Source organism: Zophobas morio, unplaced genomic scaffold (assembly GCF_036711695.1).
Source record: "Zophobas morio isolate AGI-343-1 ecotype UQ-CSIRO unplaced genomic scaffold, CSIRO_AGI_Zmor_V1 ptg000012l, whole genome shotgun sequence".
Taxonomy (NCBI): Eukaryota; Metazoa; Arthropoda; class Insecta; order Coleoptera; family Tenebrionidae; genus Zophobas; species Zophobas morio.
Genome location: NW_026972117.1, coordinates 16,226,979 through 16,250,299, shown reverse-complemented (window position 1 = coordinate 16,250,299; position 23,321 = coordinate 16,226,979). Strand labels below are relative to the sequence as shown.

Here is a 23,321-nt window from a genome sequence, read left to right as displayed (position 1 = left end):
TCTTTTGACATTTCTAATCTCTCCCCTTCGGCTTCCCTTTCTAATTCCCTTAAATTAATTAGTGACCTTTTATTCGCATAAGATTTACCTCTTACGCATTTCCTTAACCTGATCACATTATGTGAGTTAGTTTTGAAACCGAATTCCTTCAACTTCAACAATACTTTTTTTACTCTGGTTTAGCAATGGGATCTTCCCTCTATCCCTTTTTAGCAGAAATTTTCATGAACAATATCGAAACAAAAATCTTCCCAAATTCTCAATTTACAGAGAAAATCAAATTCACATACGAAATCGAAAATGATAATTCTATTTCATTTTTACACTTACACATTACAAAAACGTCCATGTCCAATCATTAACTTTCTTATAATTTTAATAAGTCGTGAACTTCGTATCATTAAACAAATTACCATTAATAATAAATTTCCCTTACACTAGTTAAGAAAATCGTCTATAAAACCCTATATCTACATAAACTCTCCCTTAAATTCATACTAATTTTCAATCAGAGACTATCCCTTGCTTTACCCTCTAGCTCTTTGGTTTTCCTTCGCTGTCCATTTTCAAAATTTTCAAAAAACTAAAATATAACGTTGACTTTAAGACTTCCTTCAAGCTTTCTTCTTTGTTTCTGGTTGCAGTACCCCTTTCCTTTCTTCTCAACGGTTCATGACTCCTACAGTATAAAAAAAATAGTCTCCCATTTCCGTCCATCTGTCTGTCTGTCTGGTGCCTGTACCCATTTTTATTAGACAAATTTTTTATTGGTCAAATTAAAAACCAGTCAGGTCAGGTCAACCCATTTTCTCGAAAATGTGAGAAAACGCACGTCTTTATATAATAATGATAAAATAAGAATTACAATGTTTATAACATTTTGTTCGATTGTGGTTTAATTAATAATTTGAGTCCTCTGCTTTGAGAAAACAAACTCATTCAAATCAATAGAGAAATATGTATTTTGCAATTACGCTCCGGCCCTAGGTCTAACAAAGAATAAAAAATTCATCACAGTTGAGATCGGGGCGGGTGGGTGGGACAAATTTTTTTTTTAATATATAGAGTTTTCTTTCAACAACAGGACAGTTAAACATGTTTTCAGTTTCTTGTTGGGAAAACAAGATTTCGTATATTAGGAAAAAATGGACAAAATATAAACTCCGCCCACCCACCCCTTCTCAATTGTGTTGAGTGTTTTATTCATTGTGAACCAAAGGGTGGAGTTTAGTTATAAAATCTTCATTACTCAACTAGAAATTATCATATGAAACTAGGGATGTACCGACTACTGGCCGACCGGTCGGATAAGCCGACTATTCGGCCGTTTTTCATCGTCAGCTGCCAGTCGGCGACTGGTCGGCTAAACAGCCGATCGGTCGGCTTTTTTTATTAAAATAAAAATAGTGTATAAAACAGTTAAACCCGGTTTACAGAACCCCAATTAAATATTTAATTGCGATTTAATTTTTAACATCGCGTTAAAGTACCATGTGACCGACTCTACGCCAATCAGACGTCGCTAATGGCCTTGTTAAATGCGCGATCAACTTAATCTCAGTTAAAGTATTGTATAAACTGGCCCTAAATTGTGTTATTCTTTCTTTTTGTACCGAGTTACTACAAAAATTTAAATGTTAAAATTATTATCTAAAAAAATTTAATAAATTTTTTGGAAAACAAAGGAACTTTAGTTATTCCTTTTATTAAAATAAAACAATTTTTTAAGATAGTAAAAAAACACACTGTCTGTCGCATTTATAAACCGGTTTTAACAAAGCCGAACAGTCGGCCGACTAGTCGGTTTTTACTGGCCGAACAATCGGCTAGTCGGTTAGTCGGCCAGATCTGCAGTCGGTACATCTCTATATGAAACTCATCACAATTAAAATTGGGGCGGGCGGGTGGGGCTTAATCTTTGTGTGTTTTTTATATATGCAGTTTTCTTGCAACAACAAGATAGTCAAACATGTTTTCAGTTTCTTGTTGCGAAAAGAAGACTTCGTATGTTAAGAAAAAAATGGACAAAATATAAACACCGCCCACCCACCCCTTCTCAATTGTGATGAATGTTTTATTCATTGTGAGCCAAAGGGCGGAGTTTAGTTGCAAAATCTTCATTTCTCCACAAGAAATTATCATATGAAATTCATTACAACTGAGATTGGGGCGGGTGGGTGGGGCTTAATCATTGTTTTTTTTAATATATAGTTTTCTTTCAACATCAAGATAGTTAAACATGTTTTCAGTTTCTTTTGGGAAAAGAAGACTTCGTATGTTAGAAAAAATGGACAAAATATAAACTCCGCCCACCCACCCTTTCTCAATTGTGATGAATGTTTTATTCATTATAAGCTGAAGGACGGAGTTTAGTTGCAAAATTCTTATTTCTCTACTAGAAATTATCATATAAAACTCATCACAATTGAGATTAGGCCGGGTGGGTGGGGCTTAATATTTGTTTTTTTTTTTTTAATATATACAGTTTTCTTGCAACAACAAGATAGTCAAACGTGTTTTCAGTTTCTTGTTGGGAAAAGAAGACTTCCTATATAAAGAAAAAATGGACAAAATATAAACCCCGCCCACCCACCCCTTCTCAATTGTGATGAATGTTTTATTCATTGTGAGCTAAAGGGCGGAGTTTAGCTGCAAAATCTTCATGTCTCTACAAGAAATTTTCATATGAAACTCATCACAATTAAGATTGGGGCGGGTGGGTGGGGCTTAATCTTTGTTTTTTTTTAATATATACAGTTTTCTTGCAACAACAAGATAGTCAAACACGTTTTCAGTTTCTTGTTGGGAAAAGAAAACTTCGTAGGTTAAGAAAAAATGGACAAAATATAAACCCCGCCCACCCACCCCTTCTCAATTGTGATGAATGTTTTATTCATTGTGAGCCAAAGGGCGGAGTTTAGTTGCAAAATCTTCATTTCTCTACTAGAAATTATCTTATTAAAACTCATCACAATTGAGATTGGGGCGGGTGGGTGGGGCTTAATCTTTCAACAATTTTTTGGCGCAAAGAACAAGAGATATTATAATAAAACACATAAAATCAATCTATTATTCAATCATTTTGGACTGTACTCCTAATGTAAGTCACCTAGAATAACTTGTACTTTCTCGTTTTTCTTGAAAAACTGAAGAAATAAAAACTGAAAAATCTAAAAATTGAAATCTTGTGTCAAATCGAAAAACTACAAAATCTAAAATTTTAAACGTCCAAAAGTTGGAAAATCGAAAAGCTTGAAAATCAAAAAATGAAAAGATTAAGAAATATCGTAAAATTAAAAAAAAATGTAGAAAGCCATTTCAACAGTGCAGCCAAATAGATCTCACTTCTTCAGAAAATTTTATTTTTTTTTGCAATTTTTGTTTTCTGATAACCTCTATAAAGTAAAATCCAGTGGCGTAAATAACGTCCCACAGCTTTCTTGACTTGAGTTTTTCAGTTCTTCAATCTGTCATTTTTTTTTTCTTCATTTTTTCGATTTCAAATTTTTCGCGGTTTCAACTTTTGAATTTTTCAATGTATAGGTTTTGCAATTTTTTGTTTCAGTTTTTTTATTTTCTTTATTTTTACAAGTTTTCAATTTTTCAAGGTTCCGATTTTATAATTTTTTGTTTTTTCAGTTTAACTTTTTTTCAATTTTTCGTTTCATCAATTTTTCCAATCGCAATTTTTCAATTTTTTGTTTATCTTCTCTACAATTCTGCGATGTCTCTTGAAGATTTCATTTTAAAATTTTCCAATTTTCCGATTTGAAATTTCATGAGGTTTAAATTTTTAACTTTTTAATTTTTACAATTTTTAGTTTTTCATTTCTTCCGTTTTTCGAGAAAAACGAGAAAGTACAAGCCATTCTACGTGGCTTACATTAGAAGTACAGTCCAAAATTTTGAATAATACACTGACACTATGTTTTTTATTGTTTTTTGTGACAAAAAATTGTTGAAAGAATACCATGCACAAAGAAAAAAACAAAGATTTAGCCCCACCCACCCGCCCCGATCTCAATTGTGATGAACTTTTCATTCCTAATTAGACCGAGGGGTGGACTTTAATTGTGACATCAAAATTTCTCTAGAAAATTCTACCCTTATAAAAACATATTTCATATGGTAATTTCTTGTAGAGAAATGAGGATTTTACAACTAAGCCTCACTGTTCAACACACAATAAATAAAAAATTCATCATAATTGAGAAGGGGTGGGTGGGCGGGGCTTCTATTTTGTAAATTTTTTCTTAATATACGAAGTCTTTTTTCCCAACTAGAAACTGAAAACATGTGAACTATCCTGTTGTTGAAAGAAAACTCTAGAAGAAGAAGATATTAAAAATTGCAAAATCTAGAAGTTGAATAGAAGTTGAAAAATTGAAAAATTTAAACTTGAAAACTCGAAAAAATGAAGGAACAAAAAAAAATGAAAAATTGAAGATACAATTTAAGTGAAATAAGCTGCGGGAGCGTTATATACGCCACTGGTTTTTACTTTATAGAGAAAACAAAAATTGCAAAAAAATGATAACTTTTCAGAGAAGTTGGGCTGCACTTCAAGGGCGAGGGACGTTCTGATGATTCATTTTCTTAAAACATTTTTAATTTTTTAATAATAACTATATTTTTCTACTGGCTGTTTGTGAAACACTCGACAGATGACACCTATTACCATTCCTATTTTTAGAATATCCGATGGATGGCGCTTCTTACGCTTTTAATTCTACAACATTCTTGTAGATATTTTTAGTTTACTTTTGTATTTCTTGTTTGGTTTCTTTCATTTCATAGTTAGATCTTGAGGTTGCTGTTAACAGCATCTCTCAACTTACGTAATTATGTAATCGCCAAGTTTTGTACTTTGGGTTAGTGTAATAATTTTAATCATGTTTTTTGCAACCTAATTTCTATTCATAATTTAGCCCTGATGACGGTACCAATAGATACCGAAACATGTCAGCCGTTATTACTGTAATAAAACCATAACTTACGTGGTGTCCGTCGACCTAATTTTCTCATCTTTTTGGTTTAATACTAGTCAAAATGTTTCGTACAATCCGAATCGTAGTACCAACGTTTTTTGTAATCCGATTGATACGACCATGTATGGTCTTCCGAATTGTACCTTGATATTGCTCGAAGGACCTTTGTTTGTTATAATTGAAATAATGGACAACGTTCGGTTTTGATGTTTAATATAGGACGGTTACAGAAGTACTTCAAGTCGGAACATTGGTCCTTCGAGCCGGATTATAATTGATCTAACACATTGGTCATAGCAAAATAGTAATTTTCAATATTTAAAAATTTTATGTCAAAACTATTTTTTTTATCTCGCTCCATTCGTATCAAATGTATCAAAAGATATTGTGTTGTTGGTAAGGTCGCGATAAAAACGGAGACCCAATCATGTCTCCTTTAGACTTTTTGTTTACACTGTTGCTTTGGAAACCACGCCCCCCGTCGATGTATTTGGCTGATTCGAATCACATTTGAAACAGTGACCGCTCGCAGTAATTCAATTACGGGAGTTCATTTTCATTCTACGCGAGTGAAATTGTTTGATTTGAGGTAAAAATAATGAGTTCAGTTGAATATTTAATAAAAAATTATCTTGTGTCGTACGACGATAAAACTGTAGTGAAAAATTTAGGGAGAGCCGCTCCATTTATTAATAAAATGGCAAAACGAGATACTTCCATTAATATTTGAATAGACATAACACGGATTTTGTTTTGTGGGTCTACTCAGTAATGGGTTAAAACTAAAGGTATGTGTACAAATACTTTTTTATTTTTATTCTATTTGATTTCTAACGATATTTTTTTTTTACCATCCACAAGTGCTTTCCACGTTTATACTCGTAACCTTGTGAGATGTAACTTAAACTGCGTGTTCATGATAGTCAACTCTTTTATCTTGGCAAAACAGGTCTCTAAAACTACTGGAACGATTGTTGCCAAATTTAGTACGTGTATTAGAATGTCATTTACATGGTAAAACGCTAACTGAAATTTGTCTAGTAATTTAGACCAAAAATTTTATGACGTCCCCTCAAAATGTTGTAAGCGTAGTTAAATTTTATAAAATACCATACTTTGTATGCGTGGTTTATGAATCGGCATTGATTTTTTACCCTAGACGTTAAAATTTTTGCAAAAAATCCCAACTGTATAACTTTTTATAGGGGCCTTGTCAAATTCGGCACGATAATAACAGTGTGAACAGACCTTAAATGAGACTGTACGCGTTGCAGATAGAAGTATTAATATTGCCAAACAAATACACTAAAATTATTCATTTATTCGCCGTTTTACTTCTACATTTGCCTTTAAAAAATCTTGATAAAACTCGCAATTTCTGAAAACTTATTCACTGTCAAGCAAAAAGTAAAATTGGTTACAAAATAGTGTACGTCAAGTTGACTTTGAAATTTCGTAAATGTTGCCGCTTCTTTGTAAAATGTCGAATCATAACATTACCTTTGTAAACTTTTTTGGTGTTTGTCACCTGCTGGTTAGACAACCCACGATTCAGGTCCATGATTAATTTCTACGTACCTCATGGAAGCGACAAATTCATATTAAATAATCAGTGACAGATTTTCCAAAGCCAACTTGATGTACGATATTTTATAATCATCTTGTGTTAAGGAATATGCAGTAACATTGCAAAAAAAAGGTCTAAAGTTGTTAGACAGAAATTCTCTCACAGTCAAACAAATCCAGTTTCTTAGAAAAATTTCGAGAAAACGAGGTAAGCTGGTTTAAATAATATAAATTAATTCGTCAAGCACAACATATAATTGTCTACGTTTAGGATAGAATTTATCCAGGAAAATTTTAAGATGACGTTACCAAGTTTTTGGAGAAGATAAATGGACAAATTTTGATTAGTGATCTACCATGCTTACGGTAACCTTAAAACGTTTGTACGATGTCAGTTTTCCGATTTTTAAATTAAATTGTAGAATGTTATAGATTTTTTTTCCAAAAATTCAAATGTCTAAAATAAAAAAATCGACTCAGAAGCCACAGGTGTAAAAGTATGTTATTTTATATATATTAAACAGGATTTACTTTGCAAAATTTTAAAATTTTGGCGGGACTTCATCAAGTTCAAATAATGAAACATTTTTTTCAAAATTTTAAGAAAATGAGATAAGCCGTTTTTTATTTAATTCATTGATTTGTATGTGTATTTTTTTGAATCACGCTATAATAAGCAGTTCAAAAAAAAATATGAGTGCATTCATAAAATATAAGCGTAGACTCACAGTATTTTCAACATTTTAGATAGGATTATTCGGCAAAATTTTGAAATGACGTCACCTAGTTTTTGGCAAGAATAAACAGGTCAATTTAAGCATGTTAAACTAACGTTAAAATGTCTGCAAGATTTCAGAAGACTTAGTTTTGTGTGGTTTCATAGTTGGCTTGTGACAGAATTTTGGTCTTTTTTTCCAAAAATCCAAAATGCCGAAGACATGGCTCATAAATCACGGGTGTAAAAAAGTTTTGTTATTTTGCAAATTTTAAATAGGATTTACTTTGCAAAATTTTGAGGTGATGTCATTAAATTCTTGGTGGAGATGATTAGACAAATTTTGATTACCGTTTGGCAATCTACTCGATATTCTTAAAATACCCCTGAAATTTGACAACAAACATTCCAGTATTTTCAGAGATTATCTGACCATTAATTTCACTTACAGACAGGAAGTAAAAACTGCAAATGTTAACATAAAATATAGATAAATTTTTCAATTTTTTTCATTGGAGCTGAATGACGTATGAGTCTATTGAAACTTATTTCTCAGACTGACCAGACAATGTGTTATATCTTACTTCAGAAACTATTATTTCAGTTAACTACACGGACCATTTCGTTTTTTTTTTTTTTTAACTCATAGCATCGTCATAATACACACATGTGAATTTAAAAAATCTTTGAAATAATTTTTTTAGAAAACAATGTAGTAGGACAGTGATCGGCATGATATTGGTATAATAGCAGCATTTTTCTTAATAAGATAATCTTAAGATTTGAAAAAAAAATATTTACATTACCGTTGTAACTCTTAGTTTATATGCTTCAGATCCATTAAAAATGCAGATTTTTAGCGACGTTCGTGTAAAATTGGAATTTAGGGTTTGTTTTCTAGTCTACTAAGAATAGAAGATAGGAAAAGAGACGAAAAAGAGACGATTTAATTACATCTAGTACTTCCCGTAATTTGTCTACCTTTGCGTCACTTTTTTTAAACAAAAACAGGTATTATAATCATAGTAAATTTTAACCAAACTGCCAAAAACAGTAAGTGCTGTAGAAAACTGTAGTTTGCACTACCGGTTTTAGGCATTTTTTTACAAGACGTTCTGTTTTATGTTTACAACGTTATCAAATACAAATTAAAAAAAAACTAAAGATGAATAATAAATTGCTGCCGTTTCATTAACTGTAAATGCTCACGAGTCACTTAAAATGACCTGCATATAACATACAAATTGGAGGTTTTTTTTAAATTTCCTGCTAGTGGGACTACAGAACCTAAATTTTAAGAACGGGCATTAACAGAAATAATGAATTTTCAAGTAATTTACGTTTTAATTATTGTGGCTAAAGTAATTCGTTGTGAAAATATTTTTGTAGACCTTTTAGCGTTGTTTTCAATGGTTTTCTCAGATCTGTATTGCGGTGGAATTTAGAATTCTTTAAAACTCCAGTATTTGAAATAAAATCGCACTCATAAAACACCTGTTTTGTAACCTCTTTCCCTACTAATTTGACTATTAGCGTCCATCATTTATACAAATTATACTTTGTAATGGAACCCATTCATTGGTTGAATTTTTTGTCATGTGACCAAGCACGAATTATTAATTTAGTCTTGACTCTTGAACAACCATCCATCAGTTTAAGACGTGTCAAATTTGACACAACTGACAGTTACGTGATGCAAATTCTATCCGATAAATTATTACTTTAATTTCTTAAAAAAAAAATTGATAAATGAATGTATTTTTTGTTTATGATTTAATGATCGGTTATTAAGTTTGCTATTAAACTGTGAAGAATTATCTCAACACTTACAACAGGTAATCTACAAACTTGAAATATTATTAAAAACAGTGGTCCTGAAAGGTAAACAATGCTAATTACAATAATTTTAACCTCAAAAGAGATAACATCGGTTTTAAATCATAACAGGCCCCATTTAGCCGTTTTTTCGTTGCACGGAAAGTAAAAGGTTGTGAAATTAGCAGAATTTTTAATTTAAAATTATTGCGATAAAATAGAATAATTAAAAAACTTCATCCTGTTTTAAACTGAAGATATCAATAATATTTATGTCAAATTCTCCGTTTTTTCCATATTTAGTGACATTATATTTACACTTTCTTTTCCATCTCATTTTTTTGTATAATTCTTTTATTACTAATGATGCTCCAACACTTTCCTGTGTCTCAGCGGACTAGATACTTTTAAACAAGTTGGATCGATCATTATCGCTTTCAGGTCACCTTTTATGTATAATTAAGATGAAATATTTTATTAGATTAGTTAGAACTCTATTTTGAGACGGAGCTAAAATTTTAAGATAATTTATTTAATCATAACATAATGTGATTTGTGTAGAGTTGCTCCCATTTTATGAGTCATCATTTGTTTTTGTGCATGTTCGCAAACCATGTACTGTTTAAATCATACAACACCTACTTGACTATTGTTAGGTGTGCTCGCTGTGTACCATTACAGTAAATAATCCAGAATAAACATTCTTGCCTTACCAGAAATGATTTACATTTGGAGCAAAAATTAACAATTATTTTTCCAAACCAAGCATTTTTAGATAAGTCAACCGCTTTTTTTCCTTTCAGAGTTTTTGTTTTAGTGGCTGATTTAACGAGATATTAGAGGCGCGCCGGGCTATAAAAACACAACTTGTTTTGTTGACTAAATGGTATAAATGGAGCAAACACGGTGGGCATCCGCCTTAAAACAAACAAAAAAAAACGTAGCTAGTTTTCTATGACATAATATGTTATTAAGTTACTTATTTGTAACTTGTACCTGGGTCTGACGCGTATTCGCCTCAACTTTGACGTTTACCTCCAAATCTAGATTAAAAAACTGTAATCAATTTAAGTCGTTGCACCATTTATCTTTTTGAGTCACTTTGTACACAGCCGTAAAATCGATTGACCAGGTTAATTTCTCTTTCGTTTGTTTCCATTGCATAATCATAAATTTTGCAGGCCCACGCGTTGACATTGCAATCGACGCCTACTTAGATTCATTAAAATTCGCACTGAAAAGTCAGTGGTCCAAAAAAGTTGAGAGAGAGTGGATTTACGGTTTGTCTGTATATTTGCCCAAATTCGTCCTCGGGATTTATCGACGTGGGCTTTCTCTGTCGCGATTTATCCCCGCTGGAAATTTTGTGTCTTAATTTCCTTTGTTGTCAGGCTCGAATTTATAGGCTGGTTATTATTCATGAAATAGTAATTAATTCTCGAAAAAGTAGATGTCTTTATAAACGCCGCTGAATTATGTTTTCTAAGAACACATCTCGCGACATTTTCTCCTCTCCGTCCTAATAATGGCAATTTCACGCCGCAAAAAACTGTTGTTTATTTTTCTAAATCGCCACCTCTACGCCCATAGCTCCTAACCTCCATCCGTCAAGAAAGTTCCTTAATGATAGCCATTACCGCGATAATAGCAACCAACGCAATTTATTAAGCCTCAATTAGAGCGAATTCTGACATTGCCCATGACCCAGAGCACATTTCCCCGCGTGAATCGGGCCGCTTTTCCATTGTTCCCCAGGTCTTCCATGTGTGACACTTCCATCTTCCTCTCGAGAAAGTCCAGCGATTTTTGCAAAAAATCGATTAAAACAAAACATTTATCCGGTCGGTTAGACCATCATCATCTAGTACCGTTGCCTGGTTTCGCGAAGATGTAACAAAGGAATGTTTTGAATACGTTGATTGAGCGCAAAACCGCAGAATTCGAACGGCACCACTCGAAAAAATCGCGAAACGGCCTTAATGAAGTGACACCTGGCCGAGCGGATTCGTGTCCAATTGATTTCGATTGGCCGGTTTGACGGACGCTTCCGGATTCTTCGGCGAGACTAATTGCTGATTGGTTTGTTGCAGTAAGAAGAATTCGATTGTTCTACGGACGCAGTTGTCGGTCAGGGTCCACACCATCATCGGTGAGTAACGTTTTTATATTTTTGTTCACTTTTGTGAGATGGGGTCTTTAATTTTATTAAGTACGTGAGGAAAAGTGAAGAAGAGTTTGAATGTCATTTGTCTGTATCGGTACCATAATTGTTCTATTGTGTTTGGTAATGGGCTTTTTTTAACAATGGGAAATTACTTTCGATGTTAGGTTACGTGAAATTCGTGGATTGAATGTTCAATAACATTTTGCTAGTATTAAATTATTACATTGTTACGGCGGGACTATTTTACGAATGAATAGGTCGAAAGGTACTTTCTCGATCAATTTACACAATTAGAGGCAGCATGTACGAAGTAAAAGGTACAAATACCTCACGTCTAATTTTTTTATATGTATATTCACATGCTAAATATGTGATACAAAAAAAAATAGATATGAGTTGTGTCATAATTTTTTAATACTTTCTTCAACACTCTTATTTGGATGAGTTTAGGCTAGCCATCTAATTTTTGGTTGCCAAATAAAAAATTATTATGTTTTTGAAATTTCTCGTTTTAAATCTACGTCAAGAACCTTAATCTTAATAACGGTATTTCGATTCACAGACACAACCTATAAGGCAAAGTTTTTTTGATCAGCAGTTTTCAACATTATTACATTTTTTTACTAACAGTAAAAATTGCCATTTTGACAAAATGTTTACAAAGTTGAAGAGTGTTTTGGCTTATTTATACCACGTGGTCCCGACATAGACTACTTCAATGTTTTTTCGATGTTTCATAACCCCTAAAGTGTCAAAAAATAGGTCCACATTTAAATCGTCTGTAGTTTCTTGACGATTTTATTTCTGAAAAAGTAGGCTGATTGTTCCTAACGTCTTACATGTATTTTAGGAATATCATGTAGATGCTAAAAATTAAACAAATTTTTTCTAGTTATCCCCAATAAAATTTGATGCCGCAGTCTCAAACTCTTCCATAGTCATGTTAATTAAGAGTATTAAATTTGACATTAATACCATACTTCTAAAATTTGTGGTTTATGAATCGGTCTTAATTTTTTACCTTATACGTCCAGATTTTCTGAATTTGAAAATTTTGACATCGTATTTTACAAATTTTGAACGGCGTACTTTATAAACGACCGACGACGTACTTTTTAAATTCTGAATGCCATACCTACTTACCTACATGTACACACGATTTTTTTTTTTTTTGTTGCACTGATAATGCGCTGTATCTACGTTTCTTTTGTGCTGTGACTATTATCCATGTTGATGACTTCATCACAAATTTTTTATTGGTCAAAAAGAATACACTCTTTCAAATCAAACTAATTTCTACATGAGATTCTTTTGATGTATAAACAAAGAAGATTAACAAAATTTGAACAAAAAGCGTCACTGTCACCAAATGGAGAAACCGATCTCTAGTGCGCAGGTTCACCAAAGTGTACAGACTGTGTTTAGTAAAGCTGTATCGCACTGTTCTATCTTTGTTTATTGTAGGCTTATATCGCATTTCTTAAATCAGACGTTTGTCGCCACTTATTTCATACACACATTTTCATTTCTAACCGTTCTAACCATGCCGGACAAAAAATTTCAAACAAGTTTCCCTTATTTTAAAATCCATCTTTGTTAGTGGCCCCCTATTATTATTCTGACTGACGTTTGAAAATAAATCGCAAATTTTGGTACTTTAAGTTTATTTTGTCACCAATGCTAGCCAAATTTACACGTTAAAAATCAATATAAATTGAGGTTTTTTGATTTTTTTCTCCGGCCTACTGCAAGTGGTTTAATCAAAAAGAACAAATGACATTAATGTCTTACTCCCATTGCTTTTTATTGATCTACGAGAACTTGATTTGCTCATCTTGCCCCTTTTGTTTTAATCAATAATAATAGTATTTTTGAAATTTATTGTAACTCAAAAATTTAAATAAAAAAATTTTGATTTTATGAAAACAAATTGCTTTGTGATGCGACAAATTTACGTGCGACTCATTTTCCCGACATAAATGACAGACAAGTTAATATACCAACATACAACTTTTTATAAAAATGACTTAATATTCCCGCGTCAAAGCACCCCAACAAAATGACTGATTCTCACCAAAATTGACTAGCAAAAGATCGAAGTGTCGCATCTTGTTCAAATTTTGTTAATCTTCTTTAATATAAACATAAATAAACACTTGAGCTTTAGAGATTGTATGTCTGTGGACGGCACCCCCTTGGAATTTGCGGGATTTGTTGGACTATTCTTGAAGGGCGAGGGAAGTTTTGTCGTAGAAACCTTGGAACCAATGTTTTTATCCCCATTTTCCGTTTGATATTTTCGACCATTTGTTTCGTCTTTTTTTTTAGTTTTTTTTTTGTGTAGACTTTTATCACTGACTTTTTTTAAGAGGTCTTGATCATGTTTTTATTCTCATTTTCCGTTTGACATTTTTGGATCATTTGTTTTCGTCTTTTTTTTTTTAGCTTTTCTTTTTTTGTGTCGACTTTTTTCACTGACTTTTTTTAAGAGGTCTTTATCATCCTTTGATTTTTTTATTTTTGTTTTTTTTTTAGATCGCCGCATTTGTCGCCTTTGTGTTATCGTCTGTTTTGCTTTTTTTGCTGCGGCCCCGGCGAGCGTTTACATATTTTCTCCTTCACTTTAGGATGTGCTTATAGGATATATACTTTTCTTCTTTCTTTTACTTTTTTTTTGTAGTTTGCTGACTAACATGTGTATGTATGAATAACAAATAAAACCAAAAATGAAAATGTAGTTGTGCTTTATTCAGTTACAATGCTTCAATTTTGCATAGAATAACAAAAACAACGTTCATACAATCTTCAAAATTCTATATCTTCAAAATTCTATATCTTCAATCTTCAAAATCCTATATCTTCAAAATTCTATATCTTCAATCTTCTATATCTTCAATCTTCTATATCTTCAATCTTCTATGTCTTCAAAATTCTATATCTTCAAAATTCTATATCTTCAATCTTCTATAAGATGAGATAAAAAAGTATCAGTTTGGAGCCAATCCACTTGCTTCTTTCTGCAAGGAGAGAAATTATGAGCTTCACCGTATTGAAAGTTTTTAACATGGAAAAAACCAACGGAAGTGACTACAAGGAATACGTTGTGAAGACGATTTGGAATACCACGGCCAAAATGCTCCAGGAAAAATAATAAGTTTGAAACAACTTCTGTTTTTTATTTGTAAAGAGAATTCGAAATTGTGATCGTGAAAACAAAAATATTTTTACTGTTTTCAATAATTGCAATTTTTAAATAAACTAAGATTTCTCAGCGTAATTAGTTAAATTATCTCATCGAATTACGGTCAAGATTTGTTTTTTCATCTCAAAATTTCGTTTTTACTTCCGGAGCGTAAGCGTTTTCTCGACCTTTCATGACCCCTAGACTACGAGAATTAAATAGGTCTCCCAGTTTCCGTTTGTCTGTCTGTCTGCCGTCCCAGTTTTTATTAAACAGATAATATTGCGCCGATTGTTGTCAAGTTTTCTATTTATATTAGGAATATCATTATCATGTAATGGTAAACGCTAACCAAAATTTGCTTAATCTTCCCCACCTATAATAATGTGATGACGTTAATTCAAAATTGTACATAGTCAATGGCTTTTAAATTGTATAAAATAATATAGTTCTACACATGTAGTTTATGAGTCCGTGTCTCAAAAAAATTAGTGACTGATGGGGTAATTTCAAGTTGGATTTGCGAAATCGCAAGTGCCGTTGCTATGGTAATTTCGATGACAGTTCGTCCTCGCGACTGCTGTCATCGCATCTGCCATGGCAACGAGGACTTGCGAAATTGTAAATCCAACTTGAAATTGGCCCGTCAGTCAATTTATTTGATTAATTAAATCAAGAATTACATAACTATGAATACTTTGAAATATTGCAGACGTTTTGAAGTTATTCTAAAGTTAATGGTAAATTTTTAATTAAAATGTATCTGTTTATCAGCCCCAAAAAATTGATTAGGTACGTCATCTCAAAATTTTGCCGGATAAATCCTAAAATGTCTAGACTTGTAATTAAATTGTTAATCAAAATATATCTGTTTATTCCCCCCAAAAAAGTGATATCTCAAAATTTTGTCAAATAAAACTTTATTAATCAGGATTTTCCCAGAAAATTTTAGGAATACAATACTTTATTTTTAGTGTTACACTGCACCAATCTAAGGGGGTAATTTCAAGTAGGATTTGCAAAATCGCAAGTGCCGTTGCTATGGTAATTTCGATGACAGTTGTTGCCATTCGCGATTTGATTCGTCCTCGCGACTGCTGTCATCGCATCTTCCATGGCAACATTGACTTGCGAACTCGTAAATCCAACTTGAAATTGGCCCGTAAGTAACGTATTTTTGCAAAAATATTGATGCCGTCATCACAAAATTATGTAAAGGAAAAACTCAACCCGAAAATGCTGGATATGTTTCATTGTGCTTTAAGTGCGAGGGAAGTTCTGTCGAAACAACTTACGACCAATTTTTTCGTTCTGTAGGGGTCATGAAACGTCGAGAAAATATAAAAGTGTACATTCGTTCGATGGAATGGATTACTATACTTCCTTAGCTTACACCGGAAAAAAAAAGAAAAAACAAAAACGCGGAAATTAAATGCAATAAAACACAATTTATATGACGCTTTCACTGTGATCGTCGAAAATAAACGAAATAGAAAAAAAGTTGCAACAATTTGTGAAAAACCGAGATAATTTGGCAATATTGATAGCATATGAGAGTAAGCAATTATCTCTTGTGTGCAACTATCCCAATTTTGATCTAATTGGTCGAAAATGAAGCTTACCGTATCCTAGCGCTGTTCTCAGTCTCACACTCAGCGTATCCGAAGATGTGGGATTTTTGAAGTTTAGCAACAACCGTCAACTTCGTACTTTTGAGCATCTTGAACCTGAAAAAATAGAGAAACCAAGTGTTACTTTAATTTAATGAAAGTATCGTGCTTAAATCGTCATTTTTTATAACTTTTGTTGTGTCAAACATCCGACGATTTCCAAGCCCATCGCACCACGACAGCACCTTTTCTCAAAAAGAATCTAACCTTTCCCACTCCTGAGACCTTTTTAAGCCTCATAACTCGGATTTCTTTATTGTGTTGTCAGATCGGCTGATTTATGAAACGTAGTTTCAGCCCACCGATTTAAAATTGACAGTTCAGTTCCCCACAAACCGGAAACTTACATTTTCGTATTCTGTAACTTCATAGTTTATTATAATCGTGTGCGAACTCTGACCCCGCACAGTTATGTATTCTGTTCAAAACAACTTTTTCCGTTCGAACGTACATATTTTCCTACGATATTCGAGCGTTCCTTACCACCAAGTGAATATTAATCATCGTCGTCCTGACTTTATTGATTAGTAGGTGTTATACCAGCACAACCGTAAACATACACCGTAATTCATCTCCGCGATGCCTCCACTTACCGGCAATCCATTTGCATAACCGCGTGTTGCAACCTGCAACTATCGGCTCACCACTCTAAAACCATGCAACCAATTTGCATGCACTAGAAAAAACGCCGATAATAACAGGTTAACATGATGCCTAATCGGTCGGTCGTGCACAGAACGTTAGATTATGCACACACCGATGAGGCCCCCTTCACACTGGCTGCGTAACAGGTGTATTAGTATTTTTTTGAAAGTTGGCTACATTGGGATATAAAGTGTATTGAGTTTAAATAGATAGTGTCAGAATTTTTGGCGTTGAAAACATTCAAGTGACAAAAAAATCTATTGTATATCCCCTGACTATTTTTATTATTGTTTAAAAAAGTTGTCTAAAAATTCTCAAAAAAATCTGGGATGTAGATCTTAAATATAACATGTTTATTTATGGTCACGGAGCAATATTTTCGAAATATTCGGTGTGAAAAAAGAATTTTTTGAAATTTTTAAAATTTGCAATATTTCGATGGGCGATTTTGGAAAAACGATTAGAGTGATCGAAGGAATGAAACCGGAAGTGACTTCTGCGGCCCGAAATTTACAAGAAAATGTACTTATTTAAATTTCGAAATTTGTATAAGGGGGGTTATAGTACATATTGTAAAGTTTTTTCCTTAAAAAAGTTGTCTAAAAATTCTCAAAAAAAATCTGGAACCTAGATCTCGACGTGCATTGATTCCATTAATCTAGCGTGTTTATGGTCAAGGAGCAACATTTTGTACCATTGTGCTTTAATTAATAATTTTACTCCTCTGTTTGGGAAGACAATTTACTCAAATTAAATCTATTTCTATGTGACATTCTAAACATAAACAATCGAAGTTAAACATGTACACTGAGAAAATAATACATTCATCCGGTGGTTAATTGCTTTGAATATATTTCATATTGTCCGTATGTCTGCACCTCCTTAGAATTTAGTTCCACAGTTCTCACAAAAAAGTCTATCTAAAATTTGAATATTGAATTTTATAAAAATTAGATCTTTCAGATACGTATTCGAAAATTTCAGTTTATTGAAAAATCAAAAATTGCTTAGTATTTCACTAATTCAAAAATATACAGGGCGAATCACCACCAACGTTTAAAATTACGTAAAATACATATATTCAATAAAAGTCTAAAAATGGCGGAAATTGTTGTTATTCAAATTACAACAGCTGCTTGATGTGAAATTCTCACCGAAAATTTGATGACGTCAGCTGAACTTATTAATTTAATTTATGAATTAATTTATTGATTTAATCTTTGTTTTTTTTTAATATAGAGTTTTCTTGGAACAGCAGGATAGTTAACATGTTTTCAGCTTTTTGTTGGGAAAAAAGACTTCGTATATTAAGAAAAAATGGACAAACTATAAACCCCGCCCACCCACCCCTGCTCAATTGTGATGAAGATTTTATTCATTGTGAGCTAAAGGTCGGAGTTTAGTTGCAAAATTTTCATTTCTTTCCTAGAAATTCATCACAACTGAGATTGGGGCGGGTGGGGCTTAATCTTTGTTTTTTTTTAATATATAGAGTTTTCTTGCAACAACAAGATAGTCAAACATGTTTTTAGTTTCTTGTTGGGGAAAGAAGACTTCGTATATTAAGAAAAAATGGACAAAATATAAACCCCGCCCACCCACCCTTTCTCAATTGTGGTGAAGATTTTATTCATTGTGAGCTAAAGGGCGGAGTTTAGTTGCAAAATTTTCATTTCTCTACAAGAAATCATCATATGAAATTCATCACAACTGAGATTGGGGCCGGTGGGTGGGGCTTAATCTTTGTTTTTTTGAATATATAGAGTTTTCTTTCAACAACAAGATAGTGAAACATGTTTTTAGTTTCTTTTGGGAAAAGAGAGTTGAACGGTGGAGCTTAGTAGTAAAATCCTCACTTCTCTACAAGAAATTACCATATGAAATATGTTTTTAAAAGGGTAAAAAAATCATCACAATTGAGATCGGGGCGGGTGGGTGGGGCTTATTTTTTTTTCTTTATGTGCTTAGTTTTCTTTCAACAACTTTTTAGCACAAAGAAAAAGAGATATTATAATTAAAATCATAGCGTCAATAAATTATTCAATAAGTTTGGACTGTACTTCTAATGTAAGCCAGGTTAAATAACTTGTACTTTCTCGTTTTTCTCTCGAAAAACTGAAAAAATGTAAAAATTAAAAGTTCAAAACTCGTGAAATTTCAAATCGAAAAACTGCAAAATCTAAAACTGAAACTGAAAATTTAAAAGTGAAAACTCGAAGAGATCGCAGAATTGTAGAAAATAAAAACAAAAAATTAAAAAAAAAAATGTAAAATTGAAAAATTTTTTAAATAAAGAAAATTAAAAACTGAAACGAAACATTGAAAACTCGAGAAACTCAATTCGAAAAATTGCAAAATCTATAAATTGAAAAATTGAACAGTTGAAAACTCGAAAAATTTGAAACAAAAAAAATGAAAGATTGAAGAACTGAAAAATTCAAGTCAAAAAAGAAAACAGGAAACAAAAATTGCAAAAAAAATAAAACTTCGAAAAACTGGGATTTATTTGACTGCACTTCAGAGGCGAGGGAAGTTCTGTTGAAATAACCTTCGACCAATTTTTTATTATTGTAAAGGGTGAGTCACTAGGCACACGTTTTTCGAGATCTCATTATTTAATTATTTAAAATGGAAGAAAAATGTGAAGTTCGATTGGCCTCTTCTCAGGCTTTACATCTACAGTTTATTTTTTGCAGACCGATGCGACGTTGCCACGTTACTCCAATTTTCTTGAAATCTATTAGCAATGGAAGGGTTCATAAAAAAATCGCAGTAGGGTCTGTACCTTATAATATTTTGTGGAGAATATGTATATACGCTTCTTTGTTGTGGTGCAATTGAAATTAAACTTTCATATACAGAGTGCTTCTAAATTTTTATTTTAATTACATATTAGAATTTTCAATTATAGATATTTTAGTTTTTTCATTATTTTTTATTTATATTTCCACAAAAATTTAAAAATAACCATATTAGGAATTTCTCTGCGAACCCTTCCATTGCCAAAAAAATTCAAGAAAATTCAAATACCGTGTCAACATTTCATCGGAATTTCAAAATTAAACTATAGTTATAAAGCCTAGGAAGAGGCTAATGGGAATATGTAAAAATATATACGGTGTTTCGTTAGGTGTGTTACACCTTAAAAACACAACACTGTATAGCTAAAAATAATTTTATAGTATAAGAACTTTGGTCTTCAACTTGTATAATTAATTAATCAGATATCGAGTACCGCACCCAGTCATTATTCACCCTGTATAAATCAAAATTTATATTTCCTCCCTTCAAAAATCTCAATACGTTCTGTTTACAGAATAATTGACCCCTAGATTATTGTAACATAAGGGTTACTCTAGAAAAATAAAACAAAATCAAAATTTACAATTTATCTAAAACTGTACCGGTATAATGCCATTGTACTATTTCAGATACTTGAAAAAATAAAAATTGGTTCAAAGTTGTAAGCAGAACTTCCCTTTAATAGAATCGAACAAATCCAGTTTTATTTTTCAAAAAATTATAAAATTTGATTTTTCCAAACTTACTTAACCAAGTTACCCATGAATATTTGATCTATTAGCTACACGAAAGACGCGCAAAATATTGTACAAAAAAAAATGTAACGTAATTGTGATAAAAATCAAGGTAGATTTATAAACCACAAATACAGCAGTACTTTATTTTATAAAATTTAGATGCCCATTACCACGCAAAGTAATGATGGACGTCGTCAAGTTGTTGATAGGGATGATTAGACAAATTTTAGTTAGCGTTCTACCATATACACGTTATTCTTAAATCACATATTCCAATCCAGTAGTTTCGGAGACTATAATAATCTAATAAAAATCGACACAGACAGACGGAAACGGGCGACCTATTTTTTCGTACTCTAGGGGTTATGAAACGTCGAGAAAGAAAACGTGAAAGTTGCAATTCAGGTTGCAAATTTAAAATTTAGAAGGTCGATTAATACAAAAAAGTATACAAAATATTTTTAACGCTTTTAGTTTTTTGTGACATTAACTTTTTATTTTCAAACAGAATAGATTATGTTTTTATGTGATTTCAAAAATTATAATCTGAGTTTACTGATTCGATGCCAGTGTTAAGCACAAGTTTCAAATTTGTAATGCTAAATTAACCAAAAAAAAAAAAAAAACACAAATGTAAAATTTTTGGTTTTAGGTCCTCCGTTTCCTCCATCTGTGCTTTTTTTTCTTAATATACATAGCCATGTTTTCATAACAAGAAACTTAAAACATGTTTAAAATGCTACATTTTTGCAAGCAAATGTGGATTTTATAATTATGGCATGGAGACTAATTGCAAATTTGATATTTTCTTACAAAAATTTTCATTTTAAACATATTTTAAGTTTCATGAAGAAGTCTACACATATTAAAACAAAAAGATGAAATATGAGCCCGCCCACCCGCCCGATCTCAATTGTAACGATTTTTTTATTCGCCGTTAACCAAGGGGGCGAAGCTTAACTGCAAAATACTTATTTCTTTACAAGAAATTAAAAACAGATTTTTGAGCATCGTGTTTGTTCAAAGAATATTATGTACCTTATGAAAAGACAAACCATAAACCCCGCCCACCCACCCCATCTCGATTGTGATGATTTTTTTTATTCTAAGATACTTAAAACACATCTAAAATGATAAATTTTTGTTAGGAAATATGGTAGGGCAGGTATGGGCGGGGCTTAATCTTTGGGTCTAATTTTTTCATAATATACATAGTAAGTATTCTTTGAATAATACGATACTCAAACACATGTCTTACATGGTAATTTCTTGTAGAAAAATAATAAGGATTTTGCAATTAAATTTCGCTACTGTAACTCTCGACAATTAAAAAAAAAATCATCACAATTGAGATAGGGTGGGTCGGCGGGACTTATATTTTCCCTGTATCTATATTTTAGGATGATAAAACGCTAACGAGAATTTGTTTAGTCATCTCCACTAATAATTTGAGCTCAACATTTTTCTAAGTAAATCCTGCATACATAATTTACAAAATAATATATTTTTATAGTTGTGGTTTATGAATCCGCCTTAATTTTTTACTTTCAAAATCTAGATTTTTACTTACTGAGCATAAACTAAGGAAGTATTGTAATCGAGTCCATCTAAAGTCACTAGATCTACTATTACTTTTAGAAAGTACGGCAAACTGCCTGTGGTCGGAATTCGACAGAGAGGAACCTAACCTATGTGTTAAACAAAGATAGCGCGAGGCTAGTAATTTTCGCTATCTGTCAACGAAAGTTTGATGTGTTTACGATTTGAGGTTACGACAGACTGTACTAGAATTATTGAGTTAACGGACCGGAAAGAACACTATTCCAGTCCCAAAGTAACTCCAGCCCTATTCAACGAGAAAGTGTCACCGGTAACCAGCAAACAGTCGTGGAAGACGTGTTACCACCAAGGCAATTGACGGCCAAATGACAGTAACAGGATCGCCATACTGGAAGCAAAAAATACCTGCTGTCGAAAAGACGGAGCATAACAAAGACACAGATATATTTCTATTTCATAAAAGTTACTAATTGCCACACATTTCAAGATCGAGTCACATTAAGTCCATCGGCCGAATCCCTACTTTTTTAAGTGTTATATTAGAGAGTGGCGGCAATGAGTTAAATATGAAGATATAAAATAGGCTGTTATTATTATTATTATTGGACGAAATTGTATGACGGAAATAAATACATAAATACATTCCATGAAAGTAAAAAAGTATTTGTCCACATACCTTTCGTTTTGCCATGAACAATCTTTTATTAATAAATCCCCCTAAATTTTTCGCTACAATTTTATCGTCGTAAGACAAAAACAAATGTGTTGAATTACTGTTAAAAAAATGCAACTTACGCCATGCTAAATGGAAAAGTTGTAATTTAAGAGCAAGTATTGGATCCCCGAAAAAATTTGGTTTAATAGATTTAAAACTTATTTTATTCCTATAGAAAAAGTTGATGTCATTTTGGAAAAAAAACAAAGGCAGATATAATGCTAATATTCATTTCTTAGATTTATTTTAATTAACCGTCTGTATGCATTGATTTTCCTTAGACAGATAATCTCCGAAATTACGGACCGATTGTTGTCACATTTTATACGTATGTCAAGAATATCGTGTAGGTGGTAAAATGCTAACCAAAATTTGTCTGATAATCCCCACCAACAATTTGATCATACTGCGTAGCAACGGTTAATTAAATGTTATTTTCCACGTGGTTCATATACCCGATATCCCGTTTCTGCATCAAATGCTTCGTAGCCGAGTGGGATTGATGAATGATTTTTCCGACTTCTGGTCTACCTCGTATCGGTTCGAATCTCATTCTTACCGAGGTTTTTTTTAATTGTGACTTATGTTATGTATATTTCTGTTCACATTGAATAAATAAAATTTAGCAAAACCAAATTTTATAATTTTCGAAAAAACTGAAAAACCAAAGTTTTTTTATTTTCATCGAATAAAAATCTTGACTTAACTTGCGTCAACGAAAATTTGTGACGGCTGCAACAATCTGACTGGTGTTGCTATGTGG

The 23,321-nt window shown here is 32.2% G+C and overlaps 1 protein-coding gene and 1 long non-coding RNA gene across 8 annotated transcripts in view; one reads left to right on the top strand and one right to left on the bottom strand.

Annotated features, from left to right (window-relative positions):
- The window catches only part of Fhos (Formin homology 2 domain containing), a 279,471-nt gene that overhangs the window by 235,293 nt on the left and 20,857 nt on the right, over positions 1-23,321 (top strand). For all 7 annotated transcript variants that reach the window (XM_064054589.1, XM_064054591.1, XM_064054593.1 and 4 more), the window contains one exon: positions 11,175-11,233. In XM_064054589.1, coding sequence (XP_063910659.1) covers positions 11,175-11,233 — 59 coding nt within the window. The remainder of the gene's footprint in view (positions 1-11,174; positions 11,234-23,321) is intronic.
- LOC135128156 (uncharacterized) lies at positions 14,135-16,776 on the bottom strand. The gene is made up of 3 exons (XR_010280351.1): positions 16,693-16,776; positions 16,052-16,156; positions 14,135-14,265 (listed from the first exon to the last, which is right to left on the bottom strand). It is a non-coding gene; the product is annotated as an uncharacterized LOC135128156 (long non-coding RNA).